At 50.8% G+C, this 27,961-nt stretch overlaps 3 protein-coding genes across 8 annotated transcripts in view; 2 read left to right on the forward strand and 1 right to left on the reverse strand.

Moving 5' to 3' along the window:
- DLEC1 (DLEC1 cilia and flagella associated protein) overlaps positions 1 to 3,088 on the forward strand; it is an 84,386-nt gene extending 81,298 nt beyond the window's left edge. For 2 of the 4 annotated variants that reach the window (XM_047770222.1, XM_047770225.1), the window contains 6 exons: positions 5 to 89; positions 241 to 450; positions 1,462 to 1,623; positions 2,341 to 2,494; positions 2,706 to 2,829; positions 2,923 to 3,088. In XM_047770222.1, coding sequence (XP_047626178.1) covers positions 5 to 89; positions 241 to 450; positions 1,462 to 1,623; positions 2,341 to 2,494; positions 2,706 to 2,829; positions 2,923 to 3,046 — 859 coding nt within the window. In that variant the 3' untranslated portion in view covers positions 3,047 to 3,088. Of the gene's footprint in view, positions 1 to 4; positions 90 to 240; positions 733 to 1,461; positions 1,624 to 2,340; positions 2,495 to 2,705; positions 2,830 to 2,922 lie in introns of those variants that run through there. The other 2 variants (XM_047770236.1, XM_047770231.1) reach the window with 2 other exon arrangements.
- Positions 3,089 to 3,279: 191 nt separating this feature from the next.
- On the reverse strand, positions 3,280 to 14,232 carry ACAA1 (acetyl-CoA acyltransferase 1). 2 transcript variants are annotated; one of them, XM_047770243.1, is made up of 12 exons: positions 13,422 to 14,232; positions 13,113 to 13,206; positions 11,980 to 12,037; positions 9,723 to 9,802; positions 9,374 to 9,416; positions 7,186 to 7,284; positions 6,183 to 6,263; positions 4,871 to 5,061; positions 4,529 to 4,708; positions 4,200 to 4,255; positions 3,969 to 4,114; positions 3,280 to 3,644 (listed from the first exon to the last, which is right to left on the reverse strand). In XM_047770243.1, the coding sequence occupies exons 1-12, from the start codon at positions 13,596 to 13,598 to the stop codon at positions 3,569 to 3,571; spliced, it is 1,281 nt and encodes a 426-aa protein (XP_047626199.1). In that variant the 5' UTR covers positions 13,599 to 14,232; the 3' UTR covers positions 3,280 to 3,568. The 2 variants fall into 2 exon arrangements, with proteins under 2 accessions (XP_047626199.1, XP_047626202.1); XM_047770246.1 differs by having other exon boundaries at positions 13,113 to 13,175; positions 13,422 to 13,532.
- A 925-nt stretch (positions 14,233 to 15,157) lies between these two features.
- Positions 15,158 to 19,467, forward strand: MYD88 (MYD88 innate immune signal transduction adaptor). 2 transcript variants are annotated; one of them, XM_047770250.1, is made up of 5 exons: positions 15,158 to 15,563; positions 16,451 to 16,576; positions 16,954 to 17,143; positions 17,353 to 17,395; positions 17,668 to 17,828. In XM_047770250.1, exons 1-5 carry the CDS (start codon positions 15,170 to 15,172, stop codon positions 17,686 to 17,688), a joined length of 774 nt encoding a protein of 257 aa, XP_047626206.1. In that variant the 5' UTR covers positions 15,158 to 15,169; the 3' UTR covers positions 17,689 to 17,828. The 2 variants fall into 2 exon arrangements, with proteins under 2 accessions (XP_047626206.1, XP_047626204.1); XM_047770248.1 differs by having other exon boundaries at positions 15,166 to 15,563; positions 16,954 to 17,134; positions 17,304 to 17,395; positions 17,668 to 19,467.
- Positions 19,468 to 27,961: the final 8,494 nt, after the last annotated feature.

Below are 27,961 nucleotides of genomic sequence, written 5' to 3' on the forward strand. Positions count from 1 at the left end.
GCAGGCTAAGCGTGGAGCTGGACTACAGCGGCAGTGTGGAGTTCCAGCAGCAGGCCAGTGACCTCATCCCTGAGCAGCCCTCTTCTGGGGTGAGTGTGCTGTACCCCCTGACCCAACGTACCTGGACCTCAGTGCTCCCCTAGGCCTCTGGGCTACAATCTGAGTCCCTCCCCCAGAGCCACGTGCTGAGAGGGTGGAGATGCATCCTGCACCCCACCTCCAACCCCTGTGGCCGCCCAGGTGCTGAGTGAGCTGGTGACCACCCACCACCTGAAGCTGACCAACACAACAGAAATCCCACACCACTTCCGGCTCCTGGTCTCTAAGCCCTTCTCCGTTTCTCAAGATGGGGCGAGCCGCAGCCACAGGGCTCCTGTCCCCGGCTGGAAGCAGGAGTGCGAGGAGGAGACGGGCAAGCAGCTGGTCCTCTACCCACAGGAGAACATGCTGGTCAGTGAAAGGTTCTGCGGTCCCTGCCCTCAGCGGGCACACTCACCCAGGCTGGAGGTCACCTCTCACATACACTCATGTCTGTGTACAGAGAGCACACCCACAGGTCTGCGTGCACAGGCATCCGGCCTGCAGATTCGACTCTGCTGTGCCCTGAGAGCACTTCTGGTAGACACACTCTGTCCAGCGAACACCTCTGCACGCCAGACCTGCTCAGGCTGGGACCACCAGACTATCAGTGTGGACACAGTTCGTCCCAGGCACACGAGACCCCTCCCTTTGTCTCCTCTGCCAGTGTCCTGGTCCTGAGCACTGTCATGAGGCGCAGACCCAGCCCTGCTGTTGCCCCTCCTCAGTGTCTGAGCACATCTGCCTTCCCTTCAGTCCACACCTGAATCTTGATTTAGGACAAGCTGACAAGCCTTTAGGACACAGATTAGAAATACAGTCCCCAGACTCCAGCTCCACAGATGAGAGGACCTGGCCTCAGGAATCTATGTCGTAACAGGTGCTTTGGGTAAATTGGTGGACCTTGGTCCACAGGCTTGGGTTTGGGAGCCATGTGTTCAAGCCCCATCCTCTTGGGCCTGAGTTCCACCTTGGCCTCCAAACCCATGTCCTTGCTCCCACTCAAGCTTCCCCAGCCTCCTCCCTGCAGTTACCAGGGTGACCCTGAGGAAGGCAGAGGTCACTCAGCATCCTCTGTTTGCAACCCAGCAGAAACTCCTCATTGCTCTCAGGACAAAGACACAGGCCTGGGCTGGGCCTCCTCACCAGACCACAGCCCTGGTCCTGTGGTGGGGAGGGTGGCTTGCTTGTCTCCACCCCTCTGGCCCCTCAGCTCCTGCGGGCAGCATGGCCCTGTCCCTGGGACTGACAGATGCTAAGCATGGTGTGGGGACACTGCAGGCTGAGCTGGGACCTCGCCAGGCCTACAGGTGGGAAGGATGGAGTCCACTGGGGGAACTGCCTCTAGCAGCCTGAGGTGCCAGCTCATTCCCATCTGCTCAGGTGAACGTGTCCTTCTCACTCTCCCTGGAGCTACTCTCCTATCAGAAGCTCCCAGCTGACCAGATGCTGCCCGGAGTGGCAATACAGCAGAGCGCGAATGGAGAGAAAGAAATGGTGTTCACTCAGAATCTGCTTCTGGAGTACACCAACCAGACCACTCAGGTGAGTCCTAGACATGCCACCTGCGACAAGGAGGGTAGGACTGGGCTGGGTTTCATGTAGTCCCAGGGGAACAAACCCTGACAGTCTGCCCTAGAAGAGCATGGAGAGAGAAAGGTTATCCATCCCTACCTGACCTAGGAGCTCAGAGCCAGATGGGATGTTGTAGGGTGGAAAATCAGGGAAAGCTTCCTGGAGAAGGTGGCATGCGAAGCCTGCAGAGTGTTTAATGGAGAGAGAGGAGAAACCAGGCCAAAGAAATGGCCTGATGGGTGGGGACAGAGAACAACTGAGAAACATTGTCTCTGGCTTGTGTGGAAACTGAAGCACCAGGTACAAACACCACGGGCCTCATTCTTTTTCTGTGGACTCTGACCCAAGGTCAGGGTCTGTGGTGTGGAGCTGAGCTGAAGAAGCCTTGGGAAAAGGTGAGCTGGCCCAGAGCCCAAGAGAACATAGGGCAGCTCAATCGGGGAGCTGAAACCACAGAGCTGGATCAAGGCAGGGGTGGTGAGGAAATCAGAGAGCAGCTCGGGCCTTCCTGGCCCTTTTCCTGCACAGAAACCCATCTGCATCCTCTGGTGTTAAGGGAGGTGCTGGCCCTCTCCTTCCAGGGTGGTGCTGCCTGTACACACCTCACAAGCTACAGTACTGGGGGTCATCAGACATCCAGGGCAAGGTCCACTGGTCCCCACCAAGTTAAAGGCTCTGTCTCCCTAGGTGGTGCCCCTGCGGGCTGTTGTGGCCGTGCCCGAGCTGCAGCTCTCCACCAGCTGGGTGGACTTCGGGACCTGCTTCGTGAACCAGGATCAGGTCCGGGAGGTCTACTTGATGAACCTGAGTGGCTGCCGGAGCTACTGGGCTGTGCTGACAGGTGAGTCGTGCCTCCCACTGGCTCCCTGCTCCCCTGTGCTGCAGGCCTGCATGCCCTTGTCCTTGCAGGGTGGGTTCCCAGGGCCAGGACCACCTGGGCATCTCTGCACAGCTGTCCAGTTCCCCAATCCCACAGGCAAGACCAGCAGCGCACAGCCAAGATGCTGGGTGGGAGTCCGCTCCCTGTGTTGTGTGTCCCTTCCCTTATGCAGGTCAGCAGGAGCCAGACAAGGACCCTGTGGCCTTCAGGGTCTCCCCAAGCAGTGGGCTGCTGGAGGCACGACTGGGCAACGCACCCCCAACCTCCATCACCCTCCAGGTTTCCTTCACTGCCAGGTACAGCCTCTCACCATCTCACTGGCACTGCCCTGCGGGACCCAGAGCCCTGGCCCAGGGCCCTTGCCTCATCTCAATCCCCGCTCCCCACAGGAGCTGTAAACTGTACAAGTCCACGTTGGTGGTGGAAGGTGTGCTTGGTGAGAAATCCTGCACCCTGAGGCTCAGGGGTGAAGGCTCTTACGATGAGAAATATGAGTCACCCCACCAGCTCTAGGCCCTACCCCCATCCCAGAAATAAACACACTGAGAGCTACAACCAGGTGTGCTGGGCACCCGCTGCAATGAAGGGACCCCCCCTTCCAGGTCTGTGTGTGCCCTGTGTCCTCAGAGGTGGAGCAGTACAAAGAGTAGGTCACCCACAGGAGAGCAGGGCACTTAAGGATGGGTGTTCAGACTGAGCAGAGGCAGGACCAGCATAGCAGGAAATGGACCTTCGGAAAAAGCCCATCCACTAAGACAACACATTTACTATGTCTGCTGCACATTCCGTCCACAGGCCCTTTCCCCCAGGAACCACATGGTAGCCTTGTGGGCTGGGTGACCCAACCCCAGCCGACTCTCTCCCCTCCAGAGACGCGTGACACCTCACGCTTCCTGTACTGTATCATCATTGTTCACAACATCCGAGTTAGTGGAGGCACCTTGCTTTGCCACCATCGGTGCTAGAGGTGCCCAGATGTCACTTCTGTAGTGTTGCCACCAGAGCAGTGGGTAGTGCCTCTGGTCTGGGCCTCCCTCAGTTTCCAGGGTATTCGAAGACCGCAGCAGCACCCATGCCGGTCCCGATACACATGGACACCACCCCGTATGCCCTATGGAAGAAAATGTGTTGGTTGTGTGAAAGCCGAAAGGGCAGAATCAAATCACCAAGCTCTCCCCGGGCCCAGCTGAGCTGGGTGGACCAAGGCCTTTGCGGGCACAGAGGATGCCAGACCTCAGGGCGAGCGGTGCCCAGCCGGCCCACTGAGGCACACACGGGGTGGCAGATGCTTGCTTCCCCTGCACAGCTAGCCCCCAGGGAAAACAGGCATCCCGCCCATCTCCTCCCCTTGGAGTTCGTGCAAACACCTCAGCTGGTCAGTTGGGCCATCCGCACCACCCCACTGCCCCGCCACCCTGACAGGGGTCAGCCTCACCTCTTCCCACGGCGCTTCAGCTCATTGAGCAGCGTGATGACCTGCCGAGCCCCAGTGCAGCCCAGCGGATGGCCCAAGGCCACTGCCCCCCCTAGAGGGTTCACCTTCTCAGGGGGTAGTTTCAGCTTCTCCACACAGTAGAGGGCCTGACGGGAGGCAGAGCGTCAGCCGCAGCTCCCTCCCCAGTCCCCTGCATCACCACCCAGGCCATGGTGCAGAACAAAGTCTCACCTGACTTGCAAAGGCCTCATTGATCTCAAAGATGTCTATGTCATCAACTGTCAGCCCTGCAAGTGAGAGGAAGATGCCTGAGCTGACCCAGTGGCCACTCAGTCTCCCTGGGGCCTCACACTATCCATGGTCTGTAGGCTGCCCATAGTGTCTGTCCCTGTTCCAGATGTGTGAGTGGGTCTCAGCGGTGGGGTCAGGGTGCTAACTTGCCCCACTGTCACCCTGCAGCACCCAAGGCCCACCTCAGGTCTCTGCCCATACCTGCCTCTGGAACTAGCACAAGAGGCAGGAACTGGATCCAAACCTAGGGTGGGAAGGAGCCATCTCACCTGCTTTTTCCAAAGCCACAGGGATGGCATAGGCAGGTCCAATCCCCATGATGTCCGGCGGGACCCCGACCACTGCATAGGACCTCAGGATCCCAAGGATGGGAAGGCCCAACTCTTTTGCCTTGGACCTCCGGGCCAGCAGGAGGGCAGCAGCCCCATCACTCACCTGGCTAGAGTTTCCTAGAGGCAGATCACATGGTTAACGAGGTATTGGGGCAGGGCTGAGGGGGTCCACACCTTTCACGTGCACCTTGCCTGGTGGCTCCAGGCCCCCCATGGAGAATGCCCAGCATAGAAGCAGCCCCATCCTCACCCCCGCCCCCTGCCACAGCCCAGTCTCACCAGCCGTGGTAGAGCCCCCCTGCTTGAAGGCAGGCTTCAGTTTGGCCAGGCCCTCCATGGTGGTGTTGGGGCGGATGCCCTCATCCTGGGCCACGGTAATGCTCTTCTCATTGCCCTTGTCATCGTAGACCGTGGTGGTCACAGGCACAATCTCAGCCTGGAAACAGCCCTTGCTCTGGGCTCTGGCTGCCCTGCCCGCACCATGGACAGCCAGGCTCAGGCTCCCGTGGGGTTACCTTCCTTCCTGAGGTCCCTTCCTGAGGCTTCCAGCCCCTGCCCTTTGGGACAGACATGCAAAGCTCAGGCTGCTAAATGTCGGGACACGCACACCTTGGGGGAGTGCAGAGGGGCTGGGCAGGTCCCTAACTTACTACCCTGCCTGTCCTGGAAGTGGGGAGCAAAGGGTTTTACAGGGCCTTCTTGTCCCTGAACCTTATATCTTCAGAAGCTGGTGTATCACAACCTCAAGGGGAGTGGGAGGTTTGGAAGTGGGGGGTCCCCTCTGAGCCCTTTACCCAAGAAGGACTAAGCCAAACTGAAGCTGGAGCCAAGGAATATTCATGCAGGTTTCTGCTAACTTTTGTGTTCAGTCCCACCAGCTCAATTCTATCTGTTCCACTTCCACTCATTTAAAATGACATATACTAAACTACTTGATGCATCTTAGTATTTAAACAGTATAAAAGCACAAAGGATTTTAGGGTGATCCTTGCAATTATAAGCAAAATATAAGGGCCCAGGGCATAGCCACAAAGAGAAGGCCGTAGCTTTCACCAAATTCTCAAGAGTTACTTGACCTGAGTTGCTAACAACCACTGCATCAGAGCAGCCAACCTGGCTGGAAGCTTTGCTCCCTCCTCTTGCTGTCCTCTCTGGGCAGCTGGGGGCTTGCCAACTACAGCCTTCCCCTGCCTCATAATGCTACCCCAGACTTAGGAGTGGTCCAGAAGCTGGGATGCCAGGGGCCCTAGCAGTACCAGCTTCACCCTCCAGGTTATCCAGAAAAGCCTGCAGTTAACTGTGTCTCATCACCAAACCACAGCCAACTAAAGAAGGGCCCTGGCCCTCTTATTGTCTCAATGAAGAGATGAGGAAACAGAGGCCCACTTAGACACTTGGGGTGAACAGAAGCTAACAGGACATGGAAGTGCCAACTGCACAGTGGCCCTGGCTCTCACCCATTTCCCCCTACTGGGAGCTGGAGGCTACTGCCCAGGTGCGGCCTTGGGGCAACTCCACTCCAGACCACTTAAGACAGCTTCAAAATCTCTCTCTCTAGCCCTTTAAACATCCCACCCCAAACAGTACTCACTTTTGCTGGGAAGCCAGTGCAAAGGTATCCTGCTTCTCCCTTGAAATGCCAAACCGCTTAGCTACGTTCTCTGAGGTTATCCTAGAACGCAAACAGCAAAGAGTGTGCACGTGGTCCGGCCTGGGGTCAGGGTCAGACTGTAGAGCTGCGCTTGGAACTCTGGGCCCCTGGGGCTGGGGCAGGAGGGTCAGTCCCTGCCACAGAGACAGGAGTGGCGACTCAGGGTGGAGCTAGGGCCACAGGGAGGGAGTTGATGATGCTGGCTGGACCCTTAGGAGCTTGTACACCAGAAGGCAGGGGTGGAGATGCTAACAGCCAACTCTTGGCCAGCTTCTCCAGTGGCTCAAGGAAAACTGCTTTGCTGTGGGGAGATGAGCAATGACACATCCCCTCTGGGAGGCCACAGCGGGGCTTTCTGCTCCCCGCAGCTGGAGCCTACCCTCACCTGGGAAGCCCAGAGCCACAGGGGGCCTTCCAGCCTGCAGTTCTGGCTTTACAGGGTTCCCTCGGAGAGGGTTCCTGGATGTGGAGGCATCACACATCTCACACATTCAGTGGAGCCAGGACTCCCTGCCAGTGGACCGGGGGCGGGGGCAGCTCAGGGACACTGGCTGCGGATCTCAGCTGCTCTGCAAATGCTATGCGCCTGTGATGCTGCCTGGACAGGGCCCAAGTTCCCTCCTCAGCATGGCTGGTGAGCAAAAGCCTCTCACTTCCTCAACTTTCTAGGCCTCCAGAGCTTGGGGTGTAGCTGCCACTATGCCTTGTGTGAGCCCCTCAGGGTAGGAGTGACAGGCTCCACCACATGTGAAAACCTTAAGGCACAGAATGGACTGAAGGCCTGGGGAAAGGGAAGTCAGGGCAGCGATGGGTCCCATGCCCAAAGTCCCTGCAGAGCAGACCAGGCCCAAAGGTTTGAGGCCACAAGATCATCCAAGTTCCCGCAGCCCTGCTCTGGGCCAGGCAGAGAGTTGAGGGGGACAGGCACACGGTAGGCACTTACCCCATGGGTATCAGGCAGTCTCTGGCCTTCTCCTTCTCCACCAGGCGTGAAGAAATATTTCCAGGGTTCCCTCTGTCCCCCAGGGTCATGGACTCCACCCTGAGGAGGAGGTAAGCTTCAGTAGGACTCCTGGGAAAGTGCTGGGGAACAGCCAGGGAGTCCCTGGAAATCCAGTGGGCTGTCAGGGAGCCCCAGGGGCAGAGCATGCACTGGCCAGCCAGAGCTGGGGGTGCAGAGCTGCTGAGCCCCGCCTCCACCACACCCCCACCCCCGGGCACAGTCCACATTCCTCAGCAGGGCCCTGCTTCCCACACAACTGCTGCTGCAGCCCATGGGCAGTCTCCAAGGGAAGTGGCCCAGTGTTGGCCACAGTGAAGGACACATCTAACAAGCCTGGGCCCTACCCTCGGGGGGGCACAAATTCAGAAAAGAGAAGAGACAAGTATTTTAAAAGCTGCACATCAAAGAGCAAGCTAACCTACACCGATGAGAAGGTGCTACAAGCCAAAGAGAAGACGAAATCTCAGTTTAGTGTAGTCCAAAGGGGCTTCCTGGAGGTGGCAGAACATAAGGCCTCAAAGGATGCTAACACATCATCTTGACTGCACACATTTCATTTGCCCAGGGCTATTTTTAAAAGTCTTTTCAGGGACTAGAGTACTTTCGAACAGTGTCATATGACACATGCCCTAGAGTGTTGGTTGTCGTTACTACTCCATTTATCTTCTCATCAGCTTCAACAGAGCTAAGGCAGTTATCCCCATTTTATAGATTAGGATGCTGAGGCTCAGAGAGGCTGAGTGAACTTGTTCATGGTCACTTGGCCAGGACCCAAATTTAGGAAGTCCACCTCCAGAGCTCACTCCCACCTAGGAGATCCTGGACTACTTGTCCTGACCAAAGTCTATGGGGAAGAGTTAGCCTGTGACATGGGGGACAGTCCTGCCCAAGACTTTTTTTTTCTCCTTTGTCTTTTTATTTAGGGCCACACCCATGGCATATGGAGGTTCTCAGGCTAGGGGTCTAATCAGAGCTATAGCTGCTGGCCTACACCACAGCCACGCCAGATCCGAGCTGCATCTGCGACCTACGCCATAGCTCACGGTAATGCCAGATCCTTAACCCAGTGATCGAGGCCAGGGATCAAACCCACAACCTCATGACTCCTAGTTAAATTCATTTCTGCTGTGCCACCAGGGTAACTCCCTGGCCCAGACTCTTAATACCCTAGTAGCACGGTCATCAACCTTCTTGGGGACTCAGATCTCCTCTAGGAAACTCACATAGGCTCCAGCTTTCTCCTCAGGTTACCCACACCCCCTTCCCTCCTCTAGTAAGACAGAGGGACGTGAGCGAAACCAGAGGGCAGCCTGGACATGGCCTTTGCCTGGCCAAAGTCCCAGTGGTGTGCTCTTTGGGCTTAGCTTCAACTGCAGACACAGGGCACTAGAGCAAATGCAACTGGCACAGCTCTGAGATAGCCCAGTAGGGCTCTCATCAAGCAACACTAAGAAGAAGAACTGAGAGGTGATGGAGCATGTTAGAATCCCAGGGCTGCTGGCCTCCCCCAGCCCACCAGTGCCCTGGCTTCAGCCCCCAGCATCAGATGCCCCTTTCTCCCTGGAGGCACACCCAGTACCACTGCAGCTCCACATGCTGAGACCAAAGATGGAGTCACAGCTGACAGTGACCAAACCACCACAGATCTTACCACGTTCCTCAGAACCCAGTAGGCAGAAGTTTCCACCTTGGTCAGGGTGGGGGACAGACAGCCTGATAAAATGAAGAGACTAGTTCCATAAGAGGCAGCTGTCCCTGGCTTTAGGGAACCAAAACTTCTATTTCTCTCTTAGCAGCGGATCATGAATCAACAGGGCCCCAGAAAGAAACCCAATTGCTGGCTTTTCTCAAAATGCTTGCCCACATTTCGAGCCTGACACATTTCCCAGGGAGAAGGCTCTTCAATGCCAAGTTCCTCTCCTCAATGGTGCTGAGAGAGGTGAGCAGTCCTGAGAAGTCAGAACTGGAGGTTGCTTCTGAGTGGAATTTGTAGGAACCACCCCGAGCCAAACCCCCTGAAACAGCCAGGGGAGAATCCTGAAATCCTGGCCTCTGAGAACCCAGGAGATGAAAATTAGTTTCACTGTTATAAGTTGGTTAATAAGTTCTGGCAGAAAGAAATTCTTACCCACAAGCCATGCCAATGTCATAAGACCCATTTCTGATGCCACCTGCAACAAAAGCATTTCATAAACATCCTTCCCAGAGTTCATCTGTCCTGGAAACAGGGGAGCCTTTTCCCCACCTGGTCTCTAAGTAGAACTCAGCCCCAGCCTGAGATGGAAGACCCAGGACTGCCCAGAGAAGGCTGGGGACTGTGGTGAGAGGCTCTGCTCCCCTCTTTCTGTGCTTATGGTCCTCTCAGAAATCCTTACTGCTCACCCAGCAGACGATGACTCTGCTGATCCAAACCCACAGAGCCAGGACCAAGGTCAGGCAGTGGCCATCACAACTTAGCCCACCCAGTCACAACTTACCAGCTATGTTGGCCACCGCCTGGAGCCCCGACGAACACTGTCTATTGACAGTGGACAAAGGCACAGTCTCTGGGATGTCACTGAAATAGAAAGTGAGACCACAGAGTTAGCCCCCTCTCACCTGCCAGGCTTTCAGGGAAAGCAGGCCTGTGCTCCTGGCCAATAAGACTGCCCCATCAGGGGGGCAGAAAGACCAGGGGAACAAATCTAGCAGCCCCACCCCCATTCCAGGCCTGATCCACACCAGGCAAATCCCAACTCTGCAAGCGCACGCCCTCCCAGCCTGTGATTCTCCCCAACCAAGGCCAAGCACAGCCCAAAGGCAAGAAAAGCCCGGGTGGGCCACAGAGAAACCTCCTCTCTCTTCCTTTGAAGAGTCAAAAAGGAAAACTATCCATCTCTATTTCCCCCAAAGAACAGCAAAGTGGGCCTGTTGCTGGGACAGTGAACCAGAGCATAAGAAATATCTAAAGGATAAGGCCAGAAACCATTCCCACTCCCCAGCCTCACTAGTGAACATATGTCCTCTTATGTTCCCATTCTCTCTGGAAAGTCTGTTCTCAGCTGGACAAAGAACCCCAATGGGCACCAAGTATTTTAACATCTCTTCTTCTGGTGGGTCCCCCCAGGCTTTCACACTGGTTCCAGCCCTGGACGCTAGTGGGGCTGTTCCTGCCAATGTAACCTGCACTGGCCAAAGGTACAAAGCCCTGGGAAAATCCCCAGAACCTCAGGGGTGAAAGTACTCTGGTGATTCAGACATGCAGCCAGGGCTGGCAATTCCTAGGCTAATACTCAGGCCAGGCTTTACTGAGACCCTCTCTGGTATATAGATTTCTAAGCCCCTGAAGCCTAGGGTCCCCTAATTCCCTATACCTAGTTACCACCCCTTCATCCAATCCACCAAGTGTTCACTAAATACCTACTCAGTATGAGGCACCACCCAAACGATGCTGGCATGCTTCTAATACAGTGCTCCAGAGATGCCTGACCACACAGAGAAAGTGAATCAACTAGCAGAGACTACAATAACAGAGCAAGACGGCAAAGCACATCACAAGGAAGCACATGGCCATGGGAGTTCCCTGGTAGTCTAGGGGTTAGGACTCAGTGCCTTCACTGCAGCAGCCCAGGTTCAATCCCTAGTCTGGGAAGTAAGATCCCACATCAAGCCACACCGTGCCCTCCCCCCCGCAAAAAAGAGGAAAAACAAAAGGAAGCACATAGCCAGCTACTGGAAAGTGGGCCCTCATTTTAAGTCCAGAAGCTTGCGGAATTCAGGTCAAAATGGTGAAATTGGGAATTCCCAGTGTGGCATAACAGGATCAGTGGTGTCTCTGGGGCACTGGGACACAGGTTCAATCCCCAGCCAGGCACAGTGGATTAAGCATTGCCTCAGCTGTGGTGTAGGTTGCAACTGGGGATCTGATCTGATCCCTGGCCCAGGAACTCCATATGCTGCATGCCACCCCTGCCCTCCAAATGGTGAAACTGTGGGCAGGATTTAACTAGGACAGAGAGAGGAGGTAGGGACAGCACTGCAAGGGGAGAGAATGACCAGCCTAGGGAAGAAAGCAGCTGACGGGCTGGCTGAAAGAGGATGCAGCTGGAAGGTAAGACTGGAGCCAGATGGTGGGATTCTGTGAACTCCAGCCTAAGCAGTCTGAATCTCTCCAAGTTTCTCCCAGTTTTGTCAGTTTTCCTATTCCTTCACTGGTTAAGGTTCCTCTTACTACTTCTTCACACAGCTAGGAAAACAAAGCTAAGTGGTTCTTAAATCTACATGTGAAAATCATGTAAATGTCTTCCCCTGTCTCAGAACAGCAAGTGGTAAAAGGCAAATCATCAGGGCCCCCTGGACTATCCCTCACCCTGGGGTTCCGCCCCATCCCCAAGTCTCAGCTGATGGGCTATGCTTTTCAGGTCCCAGCTTGTCCAACTAGTGTCTAAAAAGCTCAAGAGGACAAAGTTCACACAAAAGCCAAAACAAGCTGACTGGGGGGAGGGGGGAGGGGAATCAGGCCACAGAGGACTTTTGCTCTGCTCCTGCTTGTTCTGGTTCAGGTCAGGTAACAAGCCCTCCATTCAAAGTAGGGGAAAGGTAGTGTTCTTGAAAGCAGGGCACTGAGGAGCCCCGTTACATCCAGGTCTGATGCCCAACCCCAATCTTCTCCCACCAACAGGCTGAGTCCCCTGCAGCATAAACCCACACATAAGTCTGAAAGGCCAATCCAGAGCTAGAACTAGAAAAGTTTACCTCAGAAACTGGGCGATTCGGGCCATGACTGCTCCAGCCCCGGGCTGAAGCACATTTCCTGTGGACAACAAACCTCTATTCAGTGCCAGGCAGTGCTCTGGCCACTAAGGTACAGCTGTGATCACCAGAGAAGGGGCATTCCAGATCTTTTTCCAGAAACACTGGAATTTCAAGGTCTGGAGGAAGGGGAGCCAGCTATCCAGCAGCTTGTCCTGGCCATACACTAGATCCAATTCCTGAGAGGCCCAAACTCCCTTTCCTATGCACCCTGCTTTTCCAAACCAGCACACACTGGGCATGGCACCTATATTTAAAGGTAGCATGGAAAGAAGAATGAAGTGCAAAGCTTGAAGTCTAAGGAAGTAGTTCTGTCTGTCAGGAAAATATTTCTGAAAATGCACACCCTGAGTGTCCTCCACCAAGCCCTGCTGGCACTCCAGGGGTGAAACAATCATTCCTGACCTATGGGTGGCATCTATATGATGAGGCTCTCACTATATAATGTTATGTTTCCAGGCTGGAGCAGCAGAGGTGGGGAAAGGACTGAAGGTCAAGAGGCACTGGATTCAGGTCTAAGCGCTGCTGAAAATTCCCCAGGCCTCAGTTTCTCCATCTGTAGGTCAGAAGCTGGACTCGATTTTTTTGTTTTCTGCTTTGTCTTGGCCCTGCCAGCGGTACGTAGAAGCTCCCCAGCTAGGGATGCAACACGTGCAACAGCAGTGACATGAGCCAATGTAGTGACAACGCCGGATCCTTAACCCTCTCAGCCACCAGGAAACTCCTGGACCAGATGGTTTTTGACGCTCCCTCTGTTCTGCAGACAGGACGTCAGGATGGGTAGAAAACCCTGGTCTGTGTGTCTCCTAGGGTGTTCTCAAACCCCTGTGCCAAGACTCTTGGCGTTGAAATGTCTATCACCTGACACCCCTCCTTTATACCGTACTAAATATGCACAAGGTACCGGAGGCAGGAGTAGAGGGCGGAAGACCTAAAAAGATGATTAAATTCAGCTGCTTCGAATCTGTGACATTCCCCTCAGGGAAAACACCTGGCAGGTGGAGCAATGTTTGAGGAGGGGTTTGGCGGGTTGGGAAGGCGAAGCCCGAGCACAAGGCCCGGATTAGTGTGCTCACCCACGCAGATATCCCCTAGCTGGGCTGGGCTCAGCTTGACATCCTGGAGAACCGCGGTCATGACTGCAGAGAGAAGCTCGTCAGGGGTGGTGTCCTGCAGCGAGAAGCGCGGCCGAGATAATCCCCCGCTGGCGGCGATGCTCGGGATTCCCGGGAACCCTCGCTCTCCAAATCGCACCCCAGAGAGAGCGGTCGCAGCTCGAGCGCGGAGACCCTACTGACGCCGAGGGAAACCGAACAGAGGAACCAAGACCCCAACCCTCCCTGGGCATCCGTCTCACACCCAGCGCCCCGGGCCAAGGGCCTCACCTTGAAGCCGCCGCGGCCGGATCGGCCAATGGCTGTGCGCCGTCCGTGCACCACCACTATGTCTTCGGCCGACGCCAGCGGATGGCTGCTGCTACAAGGTGCGGCCTGCGGCGCCGGCGCCAAACCCGAAGTGGGCTGAGCCTTCAGGTGACCCAGCACAACCTGCAGCCTCCACATCGCGTAACTCGGCGGGGTAAATCTTCAGCCAGCAGACCACTGAAGACCGAAGCCAACAGAACGCCACCCGCGCAGGAACTACACCTAAGTCCACCGGATCCTAAGCCCCGCCCACGGCTCCGTGCGTCTAACAGACCCTTCCCTCTAAAGAGTCTCGCCCCAGCCAACCAGAAGACGAATTTGCCTGAGGTCCCGCCCCCAGCCGCAAATCAAACCTCCTAAAGCTGGACCCAAGAGGATCTTTCCACTCAAAGCCCGCCTACAGGAGCCTGCAGCTGCGAGCCGGGAGGTGAACTTTCCTGAAGCCCCGCCCAGAAATGCAGTCCCGAAACCTTTCCGCTTGCAGCTCCGCCTACCCGAAGCGGGTCTCCAGAAGTTCCTTCCGTGTCTGGAACCAAACTTCGCCACTGCCAGGATTTCCTTTCCCTACAACCCTGCCCACTGCCCGCCGCCAAACAGAAGGCGGGCCTGTCAGAAGCGCCGCCTACAGCTTCTGGCTCGGCGCTCTTACCCTTTCCTAACTTTCTCTTCAGTCTCCCCCAAGCTGGGGGGCCTAAATAATTCCGAGACCGCCCAGAGCCAACCCAGACGAGCTTGTGCTCTCCTGGGAAATTTTTCGAGAGGAACTGGGAACTCTGGGACTGCAGGAGAACGGATTGTATAAAGGTGCCGAGATGAGACAGGCTCCCTATCTGGAGAAAGGGCCTCATACTTTTTTTTAAATAACAATTTTACAGTCATTGGGGATGGTTTGATTAGTGCCCACCTCCGCCACTAGGCTGGGGTCTCTAAGGCAGGGAAAGACTCTGTATCCAGGGTGCCTGCAATATACTTGACACTTAACAGGTGATCACTAAATACCTATCGAATGAGCGAATGAATCAAAACTCCCCAGATCAGGACGGCGTTCCCTGCCTCCTAAAGAGCAAGGCCAGGTGCCTGCTTGACTCTCAGCGGAAATGTGTTTTCCTATACCCCAGAGGGTAGTACCGGGGTTCTCTTCGACGCGGAAGGCCAGTGTGCCGTTACCCCAATCACGGAGGATGAGGTCGTGCCCCCACTTTTCAAGGGTCCTCAAGCTCCAGAAGGCAGTATGCCTTTCCCCACCTCCACCTCTGAGTGCACAGCCGAGGATTTCCCCGTGGTCTTAGAGGCAGGATTGCGTGTTCCACCAAAATTTGGTGTTTGGGAGACGGCAGAGCCGATGCCTGTCCCCTTGCCCCTTCCCCACCATTCTGGAGGGCAGGACCGTATGAACCCCTCAGATCCCCCATGGAAAGGTTGTAATTCCACCAGAACGCAAAGGGCAAGGTCCTTGTTTCCTATAACCCTCCAAGGAGGGTCGTCGTCCCACCGCCGTAACAGACCCTTGAAGACAGGAGGGAAGACAGCTTCGCGGACCTCAAAAGGCAGGTTCCCAGGCCCCACAACCCCCGTCCCCCGAGATCCTGAGAGCAGAGACGGGGCGTCCCCCACCTCCACACATCTGCTGGGCTCCAGATTGTAGGGCAGGGTGGCGCTTCTCGGAAAGAGAAACAGGCGGGGCGGGGCCAGGAGGGCGGGGTGGCTTTATGGGAAGGAGGAAGCACAGGCCCACAAGGCGACTCGACAGCGCGGAGGCTCCCCAGCGGCCCGCCATGGCTGAAGGAGGCTCCGGAGCGGAGTCCGCGCCCCCCACCCCCTCCATGTCCTCCCTGCCTCTGGCAGCGCTCAATGTGCGAGTGCGGCACCGCCTGTCGCTCTTCCTAAACGTGCGGACGCAGGTGGCTGCCGACTGGACTGGGCTGGCGGAGGAGATGAACTTCGAGTACCTGGAGATCCGGCGGCTGGAGACGCATCCCGACCCCACGCGCAGCCTGCTGGACGACTGGCAAGGACGCCCTGGCGCCTCGGTGGGCCGCCTGCTCGAGCTGCTTGCCAAGCTGGGCCGCGACGACGTGCTGGTGGAACTGGGGCCCAGCATTGGTGAGGACGTTCTCTTCGCCGCATATCCAAGTTGCCAGGGTGGGGGTGGGGGGGTGTGAAGGCGCTGACCTTCACTCGCCTCAGCATCCATCCCTCCTTTCCCACCTGGGGTGGAAGGTGGTGGTAATCTAGGGGTAAAGAGGGAGACACTGGAGGCAGCATGTATGGGGGAACCGTGCAGAACCAGTTCCCTCTTTCAATAGCCGGGTATGATAGGGACTAGAGAAAGGAGGTGAAGGCCTGGAAAGGCAGAGAAGGAAGGAAACAGCTCAGGCAAAGGCTTTCAAGCAGGTCCAGGAGTCAGAATTGGGATCCTTTGCAGGGGACTTGGGACTGCTTCAAGTAGAGCAGCAGGGCAGATAAGGGACTGAAAGCTGACAATCTTGGAAACCTCAGGTTCCTAGAAAATGCACCCTTTTCCGCTACTTGCTGACACATACCTGCACAGGCATGGGGACAGTGGCCCATAGATGGGCACACCTTGCTTGGTTGGGGCCACTGCCCTAGCTGCACATAAACCACCAGTCTCCTGAGTTCTTATATGCCCTGCTCACATCAGCTGTGGATCCTAAAAGAAGCAGATTGTGGGTTCTATTCTCAGGAGCCCTACCTAGGAAGTGGGAGTCAGGGGGGCAAAGAGAGAGAGACACAAGCCTGAACTTAATGTCTTCCATCACAGCCAGAACACCACTGACATCCCTTTACAATGGCCAGAGACAGGTGGGAGCTCACCTTTTCAGAGCTGTTAAACTCTGGATGGCACCAATGGGCTGGAGAAGCCCTGGAGCCAACATGACCAGGGAGGTGGGACAGGGGCTGGGTCTGGACTGTGGTAGAGGCACGGAGTACCCCTGGGGAGCTGGCCACACTTTGTCTCTTCCTCACAGAAGAGGACTGCCGAAAGTATATTCTGAAGCAGCAGCAGGAGGCAGCTGAGAAGCCTTTACAGGTGGACTCTGTAGACAGCAGCATCCCTTGGATGTCAGGCATCACCATTCGAGATGACCCCCTGGGTAAGTGCCCCGTACTTCCTTCCTAGGCCACAGGACACTGCGGTGTTAAGAGCATGGATGTGGCACTTTGGGCAAGACACTTAATCTCTCTGAGCTTTATTTTCCTAAGAAACAGGAAGAGTAGTAGTCTTATCTCTGGGTTTGGCATGACAGTTTCATATGATGTGTCTGTCTCATGGTCAACCTAGGGCTTAGCTGGGGGGTGGGGGTAGGGTGCTCATCTTTCCTCTCCTAGGAAAGACCCTTTCTCTGAATAGTGTCATCTCAGAATTGTGCAGGGTATGGGACCAGGGGTGCTTAGTCTTGGGGCACCTGACTGGGTTCCTCCCCAGCCATCCTGTAGAGCTCTGACCATCACCCTTGTGCTCTGCACCCAGGGCAAATGCCTGAGCATTTTGATGCCTTCATCTGCTACTGCCCCAGCGATATCCAGTTTGTGCAGGAGATGATCCGGCAGCTGGAACAGACCAACTATCGGCTGAAGTTATGTGTGTCTGACCGAGATGTCCTGCCTGGCACCTGCGTCTGGTCCATTGCTAGTGAACTCATTGAAAAGAGGTTGGCTAGGTGGCCAAGGGACAAGTGGGTGGGTGTACAAAGCCCTGCCAGGGATCCTGATGCTGGACCCTGGCTAGTCTGAGAACAGGGGACACCTCCAAAGGCTGTCCCATGGGGGTGTGCTGAACAAGGTCACCACAGTGCCTGCAGCCTGCTCACTCTCCCGTAGGTGCCGTCGGATGGTAGTGGTTGTCTCTGATGATTACCTGCAAAGCAAGGAATGTGACTTCCAGACTAAGTTTGCACTCAGCCTCTCTCCAGGTAAGCTCCACTCTGCTCTTGCCACAGAGGAGTAAGTGGGGTTTCAAAATGCCAGCCTTCCTTCACCAAGGGCCATGGATGCAGCCCCAAGAACTCCGGCAGGTCTCTATACACATGACTCTGTGTGTGCACATGAGTGCCCTTTGTGTGGGTGAGTGTCTGCCAGAGGTGGTTAGTTGGAAGGGGGCTGTTGTTAAGCTCTGAACTGGGGACCGATCCCATCCCACTGTGGGTGAGAGCCTGCTGCCAGCTCTGCACTCCTTGGCTTGCAGGTGCCCATCAGAAGCGACTGATCCCTGTTAAGTACAAGTCAATGAAGAAAGAGTTCCCCAGCATCCTGCGGTTCATCACTGTCTGTGACTACACCAACCCCTGCACCAAGTCCTGGTTCTGGACTCGCCTTGCCAGGGCCCTATCCCTGCCCTGAACTGCCCTGGGTCCCTGGGTGTGCATGCATCTGTCTGCCTGTACATGTACTTCTGCAGCTGTAGGGGGAATGTGTGTGCTCCACTGGCCTCTTGATTCCTGGACATGGCAACTCCACAGACCAGCTGAAGCCACTGTACATATCTGGACATCACATCTCATGTCCTAAACAGAACATGCAGCAGCAAGTGGCACACCCGCTTGCTGGGTTATAAGCCAGGACAGTGGAAACCAGAGCCAGCTGGGACTAAGAGGTGGACCAGAAGAGCCAGCTCTTACCCATCCACACATCTTAGACCTCAGTTTCTCGGTAGAGAACTATGTGGCTGTGTTCGAAGCACTGTGGGAAATAGGGAATCATTGTTCTGAGTCTCCTGGGGGAGACAAATCTTGGCTGAGAGAGAGCTGGCGGCCTGGGCACATGCTGACCACTGCTGGAACCACGGCACTGCTGGGACAGCTGCTTCCACAAGGGTGCCTGCTGATGCTTTGAGGTCTCATTGCCCCACCTCACATCCCACTTCCTCTTGCCCCAGGGACAGATGGGGAACCAGGCTGGCTCAGCACAAGGAGATCCTGCATTAAGCCTGATTCCCCAGTGGGTCCACCTCTCATCTGCCTCTTTGATTCCTCCCAGCCTCTGCCCACCTTCAGTGTGCTAAGTCCCCAAGAGACTGGCCTGAGCGTCTGGGACTGCTTTTCATTTCTTGTCAAGTGCCTGTGGTCCTATGCTCAGCTCTGCCCTGCATGAGATGGGATTCCCAACTTCTGACATCTCCATCAGCTCACCATGGCAGAATGAGCAGGTAGCCTTCCTCTTTGGAACACCCAGAGAGAACATTCCAACCAATATTCTGTATTAACTGCCTTACGAAGTTGTTTTCTGGGACTAGTTTACAATGACCACACAAGAGCCTCCTGCCCCAAAGCCTGTGGGCACACGGACACATACAAGCTCACACGCAGAGACGCTTATACAGGTGCACACCCACCTTCATGCACACACATACAGGCATCTTCATGCACACATTTCCCTGGGTTCAGCTTCTGGATACGGCTGGATGGGACAGTCCCACCAGAGAGGGGGCTTAACCCTGGACAAAGATGGGACACGCTTGTATTCTTTTTCTCTTTTTCCCTCTTCATCGTAACCAGACTCTGGAAATGCCAGCATTTACACGTTCAGTGAAGCACAGAGTGAGGAAAGAGGTGCTTGAATTCACATAGCAAGTTAGCGACGACAGCTATTTTCCCTCCCTGGGGGATTTGTATGTTTCCCTAGAACTCTCCTTCGAGAAGGAAATGTCATGGTCTTGGGTCTCTGTCCCAGGATAGAACTCAGGACCCTAAATCTACTAGGAAATGGCATTCTGCTCACCTCCAGCAAGGAGTAGGGCAAAGCACCTTACCTCGAGGTCTCAGGAGGGACGGGAGGGCCCTCTCTGCGTGACCTTGATGAAGCACTTAGCTGCCAGGCACCTATCCCCACGTTGATATTGGAGAGTATTTTAAAACAATTTGAAGAAAGTATCTTTCATACCCGGTTTGTATTCTTTGGGAGAATTTTAAAGAGAGCTGAGAAATGCCTCTGTTGGTAACCTCCCCTTCTGTACCCTAGGTTTATAATAAAGAGTTCTCTACTTTGGGATCAGCAGTTTTCATTTTGTCTGGATGGAGTTTGGAAGCAGTAACCTGGAATAAGGCTCTCCTGGGTACGAGAAACTGGCCCCTTGGGTAGTTCCCAGTGGGTTTTCAGGGAATTCCTGCAGGCCGGGCCTTCTCCTCACAGGACCCAAGCTTAGCAGGGCTGCAGGCAGAATTAGAAATAGCAGCCTCAGGGAGTTCCCACTGTGGCTTAGCAGTAATGAGCCCAACTAGTATCCATGAAGACGCAGGTTGGATCCCTGGCCTCGCTCAGTGGGTTAAGGATCCGGCATTGCTATGAGCTGTGGTATAGGTTGTAGATGCGGCTCAGGTCCCTTGTTGCTGTGGCTGTGGTGTAGCCCAGCAGCTACAGCTCAGATTCGACCCCTAGCCTGGAAACTTCCATATGCCGTGGGTGTAGCCCTTAAAAAAAACCAAAAAAACAAAACAAACAAAAAAAAACGCAGCCTGAGCTCCCAATGCTGGGGACACTGATGAGCTCTGCCAAGCTTAGTTGGCCATGGATTGTGCCACACTCTTTTGAGTCCTGGCTGAGCCAGTGGGAAGGGGCTGCTCTTCCAGGCTCCAAGGAGAGTCTGGAGAATCCCCATTTCAGCTCGCAGGTCTCTGGAGAACTTAGTTATTACCAATGATGGCCATATCCTTGGGCATATCTATGTTAATCCTAAAGGTGCTGACCTATTTTTAATAGAATGTACCACTCTTTTACAGTTCACTTGAGAAAGTTTGGAAAATATAAAGGAAAAAAATCATAGTCCTAAACCCAGAGATAACTCTAGTGATCTTTTAGAGCACCCAGATATTACCAGTACCACAGCTTTTCCCTTGGTTGTGTCTCTGTTACCATGTCCTAGACCCTGAGCCTCCTGGATGCCAGAGGCTTCTGAGCCTTACCCCATGCCCTCAGGAGTCCTAGGGTATCCCTGAGGCCAGACTTTCCTCTCCAGTGTCCCCTGGGTAACAAAGCCTCAGTGTCGTAAGGACAGGACTCCCAGGGCCTGCCTTGTGCCCCCAAGGCTGCAGGGGAAAGTCTTTGGATCTGTTCCTGGTCATGGCAAGGGGCCTCTGGGTACCACTGGCCATGTTACAAGGAAAGATCCTGTTCTTTCAGGTCAGGATAGTGACCTAATGCACTCACCTCACCACCCCCATTGGATCCTCACACCCCTCTAACCTCCCTCCAGCACCTACCTCCCCATAAGCAGGGCCCCAGATATTAAGAAAGCTTCCTCTTCTCACTTCTAGTTTAGCCTCCTAGGAATTTTGATAGAGAAACCCTCTTTTCCCAATAGGGAAAATTCACTGCTGAAAATATCCAAGGCAAAAGCAGGAAGTTTTGGAGGACAGCAGCAAAGGTAAAATAAAAAAATACAGATCTACATGACAATGAGCTTAGATTCTACCACAAGTCAAGGGCAAGGGAAAGAAACAGGAAGAGGGATTTCCTCCAGATTAAACAATAAAATATACTAATACAGTATGACTATGTTAGACTCTGGTTCAAACACATCAATTATAAAAAGACATTTTGGGGTCATATATCTGATAGAGGTCAATATCCAGAATAAGTGAGAACTCTTACAACTTAATAACAATATATACACAACCTAACTTAAAAATGGACGAGGGACTTGAATAGTCATCTCTCTAAAGAAGATATGCAAATAACTGAAAAGTACATGATAAGATGCTCTGTATCTATAATGATACTAACCATTAGGGAAATGCAAATCAAAACCATGATGAGATAGCATTTCGTACCCATTAGGATGGCTAATATCAAAAAATCCAGAAAATAACTTTTGATGAGGATGTGGAAAAATTGGAACCTTTGTGCATTATTGATGGATATAAAATGGTACGGTGCTGTAATATAGAAATTTCTCAAAAAAATAAAAATAAAAATACCATACAATCTAGCAATGCCACGTCTGGGTAAAACCCAAAAGAAATGAAAGCAGGGTCTCAAAGAGGTATTTGTACACCCTTATTTGGAGCAGCAGTATTCATAACATGTGTGAATTGCAGCCAAAAACATGTAAGCAACTTAAGAATCCCTTGACAGATAAATAGATAAACAAAATGCAGTATATACATATGATAGAATAGTGTTCATCCTGAAAAGAAATTAAATTCTAACATGGGCTACAATATGGATGAACCTTGAGGACATTATGCTAAGTGAAATCAGTCATCTACAAAAAGACAAATGCTGTATAATTCTACTTATAAAAAGTATCTAGAACAGCCAAATTCTTTTTTTTCCCTTTTTTGGTTTTTTTTTTCTTTTTTTTTTCTTTAAGGTCTGCACCTGAGGCATATGGAAATCCCCAAGCTAGGGGCTGAATCAGAGCCCCGGTTGCTGGCCTACACCACAGCCAAGGGAATGTGAGATCCAAGCCGCATCTGTAACCTACACCGCAGCTCAAGGCAATGCCGAATCCTTAACCCACTGAGAGAAGCCAGGGTCCTCATGGATCCTAGTTGGGTTCTTAACCCACTGAGCCACAATGGGAACTCCTTTTTGAAAATTTTTAAAAAGTTACATTGAAGTATAGTTGATTGACAATGCTGTGATAATTTCTGCTGTATAACAGAAGAGATTCAGGCATATATATACACACACAAATCCATTATCTTTCAGATTCTTTGCCTGCATAGATTATCATAGAATATTGGGTAGAGTTCTCTGATCTGTACAGCAGGTCCCCACACACCTACGGTCAACTAATCTATGACAAAGGAAGCAAGAATGGAGTTTCCATTGTGGCTCAGCGGGTTAAGAATATGACTAGTATGCTTGAGGATGTGGGTTTGATCCCTTGCCCTCTCTCAGTGGGTTAGGACCGGCATTGCTGTGAGCTGCAGTGTAAGTCACAGAGGAGGCTTGAATCTGGTGTTGCTGTGGCTGTGGAGTAGGCTGGAAACTGTAGCTCCAGCTGGACCCCTGGTTCTGGGAACTTCCATACGCTGCAGATGTGGCCCTAAAAAAGAAAAAGAAAAAAAAGATCCAGAGTCAAAATGTCCAGAATTGAAAATCACTCTTTATATCAAAAATCTCACCCTGAATCTCACCAGGAAAATCTCAGCTTGAGTAAGAAAAGATAATCAACAGATGCTCACACCAAAAGGACACAGATATTGAAATTACCTGACAAAGATTTTTAAAGCAGCCAGTGTAAAAATGCTCCAGTGAGCAATTTCAGACACACTTCAAATAAATTAAAAGAGTCTCAAGCAAAGAGGAATTAAATTGGATTTTTTTTTTCCTTTTTAGGGCTGCACTTGTAGCATATGGAAGTTCCCAGGCTAGGGGTCAAATATGAGCTATAGCTGCCAGCCTACACCACAGCCACAGCAACTTGGGATCCAAGCCCAGTCTGCGACCTACACAACAGCTCAGGGGAAGGCCAGATCCATGATCCACTGACCAAAGCAAGGGATCGAACTTATATCCTCATGGATACTGTTCAGATTCGTTTCCACTGAGCCCAAATGGGAACTGCCTAAATTGAAATTTTATTTTTTATTATTTTTATTTTTTAGTTTTTTGTCTTTTCTAGGGCTGCACCTGCGGCATATGGAGGTTCCCAGGCTAGGGATCGAATCGGAGCTGCAGCCACCAGTCTATACCACAGCCACAGCAATGCCAGATCCCAGCAGAGTCTGTGACTTACAGCACAGCTCATGGTAAGGCTGGATCTTAACCCACTGAGCAAGGCCAGGGATCAAACCTGCAACCTCATGGTTCCTAGTCAGATTCGTTAACCACCGAGCCACAACGGGAACTCCTAAATTGAAATTTTAAAACTGAAAAAAAGTCTGAAATAAAAATCTCACTGGAGGAAGTTCCTGTTGTGGCTCAGCGATAATGAGCCCAAATAGTATCCATGAGAATGCAGGTACGATCCCTGGCTTCGCTCCGTGGGTTAAGGATCCAGCATTGCTGTGAGCTGTGGTGTAGGTCACAGACAAGGCTCAGATCTGGCATTGCTGTGGCTGTGGCATAGGCCAGCAGCTATAGCTCAGATTTGACTCTTAGCCTGCGAACTTCCATATGTGCAGACACAGCCCTAAAAAGTAAAAAAGTAAAAAAAAAAAAAAAAAGAAAGAAAAAGAAAAGAAAAAAGAAAAAACCCTCTCTGGATGGATTCTATAGTAAAATGAACTTGATGAAAGAATAATAGAAATCACCCAATCTTAAAAACAGAAAGAAGAGACTGAAAAAGAAAGGGAACTTGGGGGACTTTAAGAAAAGATCTACTATTTGTGTCACTCGAGTCCCAAAAGTACAGGAAGAACAAAGTGGAGCTTAATAAACACTCAAATAAATATGGCTGTAAATTTCCCAAATACGTCATAGACATAAACTACATATTCAAGAAGCTGATAAAATCCTAATCAGGGTACCCTAAAGAAATTCATGCCAAGACACATCATGGTCAAACTTCTGAAAACTAATGACAACGGAAAAATCTTGAAAGCAGCCAGAGAGAAATGACAACTTCCCTATAATAGAAAAAAAAATTGAATGATGCCACACTTCCCATCAGAAGTCATAGAAGTCAAAAGAAATGGCACAACATTTTTCAAATGCTGAAAGAAACAACTTAACTCAAAATCCCATATGTAGAGAAAATCGGGAATGAAGAGAAAATCAAGATATTCACAGATGAAGAAAAATTGTGAGAATTTGTCAACAGCAGTCTTGCCCTTAAAAAAATAGCTATCAGAAGTTTTGAAGCAGAAAGTAAATGACTGGAAAAGAAAAGTGGAGTATCAAGAAGGAAGGACAAAAGAGTGGAAATAATTTAATTCAGTATGTTTTCCTTCTCTTGCGTTTTCTAAATTACATCTGATGTTTAAGCAAAGGATTAATGGTTGTGTGCAGGACAGATTAGGGAAGTTGATGAGCACTGTGGTAATTTCTACTGCAAGCAAGAGCACAAACAAAAGGGAGAAATGAAGTGACAGCTGGCTGGGAGGAGGGACTCTGGTCCCCTTTATTTCCTCTTTCCTAAAAAGATCAAAGCACGTCAGGTCCAGTCCAGTGTCCCCTGTCCTGAGTACTCCTATATCATTTGATGTGGTTCTCAATTTGTAAGGAGGAGCTATTTAAGATAGTTAAAAAACGGGGAGAGGAGTTCCTGTCGAGGATCAGCAGGTTAAGAACCCAACTAGTATCCATGAGGATATGGGTTTGATCCCTGGCCTCGCTCAGTGTGTTAAGGATCCACCGTTGCCATGACCTGTGATGTAGGTCTCAGATGCAGCTTGGATCTGGTTTTGCTATGGCTATGGCTACAGCTGCAATTCGACCCCTACCCTGGGAACTTCCCTATACCTTGGGTATGGCCCTACAGAGCAAAAACAAAAAAACAACAACAAAAAAAACCCCAAAAAACAGAAACAGAGGAAGAGTAAAGGGACTTAAAGGGAAGCAAGGTTTCTCTCTCTCACTGAAACTGGTAATGTCAACATAAGTAGAACTGAGATGTACACACACACACACACACACACACACACACACAAACATTGTACCTAAATATCTACACAAACAGATATTCTCCAAACACTATAAATAAACGAAGATGAAATTCCACTCTAAATGACCAAAAGTAAAGAAATGGAGAATAGATTAGTGGCCGTCAGGTGTTGGGGATGGTTGGGGAGTGGGGGAAAGAGGTGTGTGTGCTGTATGTAAAGAGGTAGCAGAGGGAGGTGTTTGTGGTGTTGTAACAGTTCTGTACCTTGACTGTGGTGGTGATTACAAGAACCTACATGTGATAAACTAGCAAAGAACTGCACACACACTGTACAAATGTCAAGTTCCTGATCTGATACTGTACATAAGATGTTACATAAGATCTATCCATTGGGGGGAAATTGTGTGAAACATTCAGGAACTTCTCTGTACTATTCTTGCAACTTCCTTTAAATCTATAATTATCTCAAGATCAAATGTTTTTTAAAAATTCAATATAAGAATGAGGTAAAAACAGGGAGTCAGCATTGTGGCTCAGCAGTAATGAACCGGACTAGTATCCATGAGGATGTGGGTTCGATCCCTGACTGCACTGTGGGTTAAGGTTCTGGCATTGCCATGAGCTGTGGTATAGGTTGCAGAAGAGGCTTGGATTCTGTGTAGCTGTGGCCGGGAACTTTGACCACTTGCCTGAGAACTTCCATGTGCCACGGATGTGGTCCTAAAAAAAGCAAAAAAAAAATAAATAAATAAAAAAGGATGAAGCAAAAACCAAAAGCCCCTGGGTGCTTATGCAATGACAAAAAATTTTCCATCTTGCTTTTTCTCCAATTTTGTTGAGATATAATTGACACACAGCACTATGTAAATTTAAGGCACACAGCACAGTAACTTGACTTACATACATTGTGAAGTGATTACCACAGTAAGTTTAGTTAACATCCATCATCTTCTATAGATTTAAAAAAGAAAGGATTTTCCTTGGGGCACAGTGAGTTAAGGATCCAGTGCTGTCACTGCAAAGGTCTGTGTTGCTACTGTGGCAAGGGTTCCATTCCCGGCCTTGGAACTTCCTCATGCCTTGTGTGCAGCCAAAAATAAATCAGTAAAAAAAGAAATGCGAGTTCCTGTTAGGGCTCATCGGGTTAGTGTCTGTGAGGATACAGGTTCAATCGTTGGCCTCGCTCAGTAGGTGAAGAATCTGGCATTGCCTCAAGCTGTGGCATAGACAGCAGATGCAGCTCAGATCCCGCATTGCTGTGGCTGTGGTGTAGGCCAGCAGCTGCAGCTCTGATTTGACCCCTAGCCTGGGAATTTCCATATGTTGCAGGTGTGACTACAAAAAAAAAAAAAAAAAAGAGTAGATCCTAAGAGTTCTCATCACAAGGAAAAAACATTTCTCTCTCTTTTTTTCCCTCTTTTTAGGGCCACATCCATGGCATATGGAAGTGGATCTGAGCTGCTTCTTTGACCTACATCTCAGTTTGTGGCAACACAGGATACTGTGATTGCCAGGGATTGAACCCACATATTCACAGACACTATGTCGGGTTCTTAACTTGCTGAGCCACAGTGGGAACTCCAGGATCTACTTGTAACTTTTTTTTTTTTTTGTCTTTTGTTTTCTTAAGGCTGCACCTGTGGCATATGGAGGTTCCCAGGCCAGGGGTAGAATCGGAGCTGTAGCTGCTGGCCTACACCACTGCCACAGCAACACCAGATCCTTAACGCACTAAGCAAGGCCAGGGATTGAAACTGCGTCCTCATGGATACTAGTCAGGTTTGTTAACCACTGACTCATGACAGGAACTCCTACTCTGAACTTTTCTATAAATCATACAGCTGTGTTAATGACAGTCATCATGTTGTACATCATATGTCCAATATCTGTTTATCTTATAACTTCAAGTTTGGATATTTAACCACCTTTCTGTGATTTCCCCTCCCCCCAACAGTCACCCTGGTAACCACAAATCTGATCTTTTTTCCAATGGGTTTTGGTTTTTTGGTTTGTATAGATTCCACATATAAGCAAGATCAAATATTGTCTTCCTCCGTCTGACTTATTTCCCTTAATATAATGCCCTCAAAGTCCATCCATGTTTTCCCAAATGGCATAATTCCCTCTTTTAATGGATGGAATATATCTATTTACAAATACACACACACACACACACACACACAAATAGCTTCTTTATCCACACATCCCTTGATGAAAACTTTGTTTCCGCATCTTGGCCATTGGGAATAATGTCGAATACAGAAGTGCAGATATCTCTGAGATAGTGATTTCATTTCCTTTGGATATATACCCAGAAATGGAATTGCTGGATTATATGACAGGTCTCTATATATTTTTTGGTCTTTTTTTTTTGAAATTTTATTTTTATTCTTTTTTTACAGAATAAAACACATGTATTTAAACACAATTACATTCACACAGATTATTATATCATGGATCTTAAGAAAGAGATTAAGTGACTCCCTCTGGAGAAGTGGAATGAAAAATATGCTGAGACAAATAGGAAATTTATTCTATACTTTATCCCATTTTGTATGGCTTTCATCTTTACTATTTAGTATTATCTATTACATTTCAATTTTTCTTTAAAAATTAGCATTATATTAAAATTGTGTATATTACACAACTAAAATTTATAAAGAAGAAAGCCTTCTATACCATTAGATATTTTATATACCATAATAAAAAAATAACTGGTAAGAATAACAAAAATAATACACCCTCTGAAAATAAGTAAAATATAAAATGCATAAATTGGTTAAAAAACAGTGTAACTATATAAATATGTCTTCACAATTTGTTACATCTTAGTGATTCCCCAATATAGGCATTACACCATTCTAGGTGATGTGATAAACAAGACATTATAGACCTTACATTGTACCATGGAGAGAAATGGTTATTAATAATACAATTGTAGAACTGTATTATTTAATTGTACAGTGGCATTATTTAATTATAATTATCA

The sequence above is a fragment of the Phacochoerus africanus genome, chromosome 1, assembly GCF_016906955.1.
Source record: "Phacochoerus africanus isolate WHEZ1 chromosome 1, ROS_Pafr_v1, whole genome shotgun sequence".
In the NCBI taxonomy this organism is placed as follows: Eukaryota; Metazoa; Chordata; class Mammalia; order Artiodactyla; family Suidae; genus Phacochoerus; species Phacochoerus africanus.